The following is a 7,634-nucleotide window of genomic DNA, read 5'->3' as shown; positions in this document are numbered from 1 at the left end:
AATTTGGACAACTTAAAAGGCGATTTTCTCAGTATTTAGATTTTTTTGTTCCCTCAGATTCCAGATTTTCATATATTGTCCTATTCTAACAAACCATATATCAATGGAAATCGTATTTATTCAGCTTTCGGATGATGTATAAATCTCAATTTCAAAAAATTGACCCTTATGACTGTTTTTGTGGTCCAGGGTCACATATTACATTTAAAATTGGTATATAATATCAACAATATAATATATAATAAACTATACAATACATAATATATTAATGTCATAGTTTATAAATATATAAAATAATATTTTAATAAATCATTAAATGCAAATGCAATCAGAAATCTAATTATTTATTTGGCAATATCACATTTAAAAATGTAATGTACAGTACTAATGAGCTCTTTATACATGAAAATTTAAAGCTGTCTTCATATCCTAGGAAGGGGTATCTTGTAAGGTGATGGTTATTTATGATAGACCTTTGCATCAAAAGTCTGAAACCCTTTGTTCTAAATGTTATGAACATTTTACAAGGACATACAATATTTTTTCCTTTTTTGGGGCCTTTTCATTTAATTCATACAAAAAAAGGCATGATATGTGACGCAGGTATATTTTATAATTGGCTGTCAGGAGGGTCAGGGATATGTAGTATTCGTTATCCTTTGAAAGCTTTAAACATCCTCAGTTACACATTTTTCTGCTTGTGCTCGTAAATCTCTGAAGGTTTAGTCACAATTTTTGTCTCCTGCTTTTGAATTTTACACGGGTGTGCTGTGCTTCAGTGGGTCCTCTTATATCTCGCCTGACCTTTAAACCCGCACTCTGTGAGCACCTCGAAGCCTGTCATTGGTCGAGAGGAGGGACGAGCTCTCCCGATCCTGTGGTTAAGTGTGATTCAGCCCCTCAGAGAACAAGAGCGAGAGCGAGAGGCAGCGTAATGAGAAGCCTGAGAGGAGAGTTACCCAGGACACATTTTTCTGCTTGTGCTCGTAAATCTCTGAAGGTTTAGTCACAATTTTTGTCTCCTGCTTTTGAATTTTACACGGGTGTGCTGTGCTTCAGTGGGTCCTCTTATATCTCGCCTGACCTTTAAACCCGCACTCTGTGAGCACCTCGAAGCCTGTCATTGGTCGAGAGGAGGGACGAGCTCTCCTGATCCTGTGGTTAAGTATGATTCAGCCCCTCAGAGAACAAGAGCGAGAGGCAGCGTAATGAGAAGCCTGAGAGGAGAGTTACCCAGGATGCCCGGATCAACAGCCCTTTGCTCTTATGAGAGCTGACATGCCTGTAACCGTGGAAACGCCACTAGTGGGCGTGGACTGATTGAGGTATACGTAACTCTGATTGGCCTGTATTTCGAGTGCCCGGCCTCTGGTCCACACCGCTTGAAATATTCAAGAGACAATCCGCCGTGTGTGGAGAGGAGACTTCTGGGATGATGTAGTGCTTGTATTTGCATGCATGTTTTGCATGATTCGGATATTGACTGATGTTTCGGCACACATCTTTCATCGGCAGGTGTGCGAGAGATAGCAAACAGAATATTTACAAATTCTGAGGAGACATAAAGTGACGAATACATCAAATAAAGCTGACAGATTCACGACTTCCTAAGAACTGAATGCAGAGCATTTTAATGCTACATATATGAATGTGTAACGCAAGTTAGATGATACAGGAAGTATTTACAGTGATCTTCTGTGTTAAAGACAATGTGAAATCGAAATGGAGAGTATTTATTTAAAAAAATGTGAAATTTGCACTATTTACATTAATGTTTTAGATTTTGGGATCAGTTAAATGTTTTTTATTTAAAAATGATTTTATTCAGCAAGTAAATTGATCAAAAATGACAGTAAAGACATATATAATATTACAAAAAAAATCTATTTAGAGTAAATGCCGTTCTTTTGAACTCTATTCATTAAACAATGCTGAAAATGCATCAGTTTCCACAAAAATATTAAGCGACACAGCTGTTTTTCACATTGATTATAAAAATAAATGTTTTTCTTGAGCACCAAATCAGCGTATTAGATTGATTTCTGATGGATCATGTAACACTAAATACTGGAGTAATGGCTACCAAAAATTCAGCTTTGGCATCACAGGAATAAATTACATTTTAAACTATATTAGAAATAGAAAAACATTGTTTTAAATTGTAGTAATATTCCACATTACTTATAATCAGGGTCGTCTTATATTCGGGCCAATACGGTATATTAGAAATAGAAAAACATTGTTTTAAATTGTAGTAATATTCCACATTACTGTTTTGATCAAATAAATGCAGCCTTGGTGAACATAAGAGACTTCTTTCAAAAACATGAAAATTACCCCAAATTTTAGTGTACGAGGGCAAAAGGCACAAAAAAGTTCAAGTTTTATCCATTTATTATTATTACTCACCATATTAATATTTAGATTGTGGTGTTCACATAATGGTCAAATCATGTTGGCTACATATAAATGCATTATTGTCCTGTTTTAACTGTTTAACTCACCTCCTAGATCTTTTCCTGTGATATTTTGAGACACTCTTCTTTCATTACTCTGAACTGACGCATGTCTGTTCTTTATCTGTGAACCGAACACATGCTGGGATATCAGCGTAGCTGTTTGTTTATCACTTTAGGAGGGTTTGTGTGCGTACGTGATGGATCATGTAACACTAAATACTGGAGTAATGGCTACCAAAAATTCAGCTTTGGCATCACAGGAATAAATTACATTTTAAACTATATTAGAAATAGAAAAACATTGTTTTAAATTGTAGTAATATTCCACATTACTGTTTTGATCAAATAAATGCAGCCTTGGTGAACATAAGAGACTTCTTTCAAAAACATGAAAATTACCCCAAATTTTAGTGTACGAGGGCAAAAGGCACAAAAAAGTTCAAGTTTTATCAATTTATTATTATTACTCACCATATTAATATTTAGATTGTGGTGTTCACATAATGGTCAGATCATGTTGGCTACATATAAATGCATTATTGTCCTGTTTTAACTGTTTAACTCACCTCCTACATCTTTTCCTATGATATTTTGAGACACTCTTCTTTCATTACTCTGAACTGAAGCATGTCTGTTCTTTATCTGTGAACCGAACACATGCTGGGATATCAGCGTAGCTGTTTGTTTATCACTTTAGGAGTGTTTGTGTGCGTACGGCAGTTAGCGGTGTCACTGTGTCAGCGCCGTGCAGCAGATCAGAGTACGCCGAGTTAAGACTTGCACAGCTCATTAAAGATCGAAACGTCAGCTCCTTCATTCATCACTAGCGACCGGGGCCCAAAACGGAGAGGCCCTCGTTTGTACTCACAATCTGACACCATCATTAGCACCTCTGTCTCTCTCTCTTTCCGCTCAGGGCGGCTCGTGAACACTGCTGTTGTACGAATAGAAGGGCTGAGGTGCTCTGGCTGCGTGCCAGCAATGTAGTACGGGGTGAAAATGACTCACTACACACGCAGAATAATTTATCACTCCCGAAAAAGACAAGACGTGCTCCGCCAGCCCTCTCATACTCTTTAATTAGAAGTGTAATTAATCCTCCTCTTTTACATGGAAATCAATCTCAATTCATCTCTCTCTCTTTCTTTTTCAGTGAGCGTCATCTTAAAGGAAAGGAAGGGCACCGACAGTGTAACGCTGGCATGGCAGGGTCCAGAACCTTCTGACGGGACCGTAGTGGAATATGAAGTCACCTATTATGAAAAGGTTAGATGCTTTGGTGTACGCTGATCTTCATGACCTTTTGGCCCTATGTGAATCCTTCTTGCACTGATTGGACATATGGCAGCTCATCGTTCCCTGGGGAGAGAATGTAATGTTAACACAGACATGCTTCATTCGGTCCCAATTAACATTCATGGATCTCCTGTCTGCCAAAAACCTTTGAGGTTGTCACATTTTAGACTTGATGACATTATTGTCCTGAACAAATTACAGAGGCTTTGTTCAAACGGGCAGCTAAAATCCAATTTTTACTTCATCCAACTCAAACCCGTTTCGTTTTTTAGTCTGAACAGACAGAAAAACACATGAAATCTGATATATTTACAAATCCATATGCGATTATGTTTGAAATCCGATTAAAACCTTGTCCATGTGTAGTTTGAAATCCGATTAAATTAAGATTATCATTCTAAATGATCGTAGTTTTTCTGACGTCTTCATTTGAGACATATTGCGTATTGTACGAATAGAAGGGCAATATACAGTATATTACACATATTGTGTAATATATGTCATATTAAGTGTGCAATATTGTTGGCAATTGGGTCTGAGTAGTAAATAATGTGACATACTATGTAGTGAGGCAATTTTTTATGGCCTGTGTAACTGATAAATACACATTAAAATTCTATTGTAATATTAAATATATGAAATATATATTAAAATTGTACTTGGGAATTTTAGTATTCAAGATTTTCCCTATTTTTTGTTTTTCTTCCCTGGCAGATACTCATTCATATAACTAATAAATATATATTAAAATTCTATTATAATATTAAATGAAAACAAATATATATATTTTAAAATTCTACTTCATTAAAATACAATGTGTTCCTCACCTTTTTCTTCACTGGCACATACTCTCATTTTATGGCCTATAACCAATAAATATATATTAGAATTGCTTTCTAATATTAAGTATATATTACATTTTTTATTATATTCAAATACTATTCTGTACAATTGTGTCTTAAGTAATTAAAAATACAATTTAAAATCAATTATTTTAAATGTGTATATATACTACAGGTAAGGCATCACAATATTATAATGTGCCATATGAAAAATGCATATTAATTACAAGATATACTAAAGATTATATTTAACAGTGTTAAACTGTTAAGATGAACTCAAAGTGATTGTTAGATGCACACAAATGTTATGTAAATGTGAAAAAATAGCAGAAATGAGCATGCACAGTTAAATATATCTCCAATATAATTCAATTACTGATATGGTACAGATGTATATCTAGTGCGAACTGCTTTCTGCAGTGACATTTCTATACACAGGGTAAGTGATTTCGTGCAGTCAGTTGTTTAGATCCCTCGGTGACACCCTCCTGTACCGCTGTACTTGGCTGTGTGGCATGAAAACAGGGTGATGGGTAATTATTATGATTTATTCAGGTGATCATTGACTATGTGGCTTTTAAATGGAGCGCACAGATGGACAGGCTTGGCTGCCGCTGTGTCCGCGATCCGTTTGATGCCGCCTGTTTGGCCCATCTTAGATTTAATAGCACCACAGGAAATATGGCAATCCCTCTCTTGCAGGGCGTGGTGTTCCTGTCTGGAACGTTAGATTTCCCTAAGCGAGCTGCCACGTGCCTCTTTAGCGAAGGGCTTACATGAAGAAAGATGAATGGATGTCGATAAGCTGTGAAATATTAACATGAGCACACTGTACGGAATTCTCCTTAGGATTAGATAATGAGAATTGGACAATGAGGCGACAGATCCAAGTCAATAGGATTGATGTCATTTATCTGGATAAATTCCAGTTACTGGAAGCCGAAAAGCTGTCAGGCCCTTAAAAAATGCAGAAATCTGCGGTTTCTTTTCAGTTCAATCCGTCTATGTGAAAAGCATTGTGTTAGCCATTGGCAGGAGGTGCTTGAATGAGCACAAAATTCCATCTGAGCTAATTGGCAATTGACTGATTTGAATCCAATCTGCATGCTTTGTGTTCTTGTTCTTCGTTTTTTCTGTGAATGTAAGTCGATGTATTATGGATGATTCGACAAAGTTAATCTAGACTCCTGGGGTTTGCAGGACAGGAAGAGATTCAGGTATCATTGTGAGGGATCGAGACATCTGTCTTCATTGAAAGCAGCCCTGTTCACTTATCATTCCATTCTTTCTTCTATAGAACCAGCAGGATCAGAACTACACTGTGCTGAAGACCAAATCCAACAGTATGACGGTGGATGGACTCAAGCCGGGAACCACATACATCTTCCGGATTCGAGCCCGTACAGATGGAGGCTATGGGAACTACAGGGGAGAAATTGAGTTGGAGACGAGCCATGAAGGCGAGTAAAAACCATCCTTCATGCACCTTCATAAACCATCCAGAAATGTTTTACCTGTTTAAGATCCCTTGCTTCCAGCAGTGAAGACCTCCTTTACTTCCTGGTGATTGGCCACAGTGTTCTCCTCTAGTTTTAGAGAACTGACTATGAAATCTATCCATGAAATTGTCACTTTAAAATGGACAGTTCTGCTCCTGGATGCTGATTGGTTGATACCATATGTGACAATTGCACAATATAGTTTTATTGCACAAAACACTCGTTCACCATATCACTACTGAAATTGCTTACATTCAGACTATATCCAAAATATACAAAATTATTTTGTGTGCTTAAGAATTCTCAATAAGGCACTTCAATTGAACTCTATTGTGCTAAATTGCCAGTTTATGGTTAGGCTAATTTGCCACATCATGTAAGAATTGTATATTGTGATTATTATTAAAAATATAATTATTTATTGAATATTTGCTTTTTTATTATATTGCTGATGCTTCATTAAAGTAATAAGCCTCTAAAATGACAGAAAATTGTAATAAGGCATGCATTACAATTTTAACATAGTTAGTTTTATTCTTTATTAGAAACCCATTTACAGTGTCCTTGATTTTGTAGATACCTCTATAATTTCTGACTTTGTAAGTGCCACCAAACCCCTGATTTCTTATTCACAGCTGAATATCTTCATATTTTCAAGGACATTTGTTTCGGCCAAACTGTAACCTGTGTCACACGCATGTATTTCTCCATCACATGCCGCTGATTGAATTTCCGATCCGCTGCGCGCATTGAAAGAGGCTGTGCAATATTCATACATGTGAACACGTTCAGTTAGTCCCCTGAGATAGACGAGGCTCCTCACGCGCTGCAGTTTGTTCTCTTGCTGTGGTGTTTGAAGTCTGAACATGTAGATTTTCTGTCAGTGTTCCTCTGAAGTGTGAGCAGCTTCAGCTGAGAGTAGGCAGATGCCCCGCTGTGTTTGTCTCATAGTTTGTGTACCATATAGGACACGCCACCATTCTGTGTGCATAATTAGAGGGACGCTTTCTTAAATCTTTTTATTGGAACATTATCTGGAAAAATTCCGCTTATTTTACATCCCTTTGTTTGTTTACTAAAATATTAGTCATAATTATTTTTGTTTGTGATATAACACTTGTTAATGATGTCAGAATAGTTGCCATGGTATTAATAAAGCATTTTTAACAGTTTCTAATTGTGTTTACTATGTGGTACTATTTTCTTAATTATCAGAGTTGCTTAGACATAGATTGGTAGGTAACAGTAAATATTAATGTATTAAATAATTTTAAAACAGCATATTTGTACTTTTAAACATTTTAAGAAAAAATAAATTAATAACAATTTTTTAAAAATGAATGCAATGGTGAGCACCTGAAATAAATAAATAAACACACACACACACACACACACACACGTATGTACAGTATGTGTGTATGTATATATATATATATATATTTGTATGTATATGTATGTATGTATTTTATACATGCACATATATACATACACATATGTATATATATATATATATATATACACGTGTATATGTATTTGTA

The 7,634-nt window shown here is 35.9% G+C and overlaps 1 protein-coding gene across 1 annotated transcript in view; it reads left to right on the top strand.

Moving 5' to 3' along the window:
* LOC107757698 (ephrin type-A receptor 3-like) overlaps positions 1–7,634 on the top strand; it is a 70,967-nt gene that overhangs the window by 34,638 nt on the left and 28,695 nt on the right. Inside the window, exons 6-7 of the mRNA XM_016575253.1 lie at positions 3,613–3,725; positions 5,895–6,057. Of these exons, the coding sequence (XP_016430739.1) occupies positions 3,613–3,725; positions 5,895–6,057 (276 nt within the window). The remainder of the gene's footprint in view (positions 1–3,612; positions 3,726–5,894; positions 6,058–7,634) is intronic.

The sequence above is a fragment of the Sinocyclocheilus rhinocerous genome, unplaced genomic scaffold (genome assembly GCF_001515625.1).
Source record: "Sinocyclocheilus rhinocerous isolate Xijiao unplaced genomic scaffold, SAMN03320098_v1.1 scaffold1374, whole genome shotgun sequence".
Lineage (NCBI taxonomy): Eukaryota > Metazoa > Chordata > Actinopteri > Cypriniformes > Cyprinidae > Sinocyclocheilus > Sinocyclocheilus rhinocerous.
The sequence above is the reverse complement of the archived record's forward strand: the minus strand, read 5'-3'. Positions and strand labels throughout refer to the sequence as shown.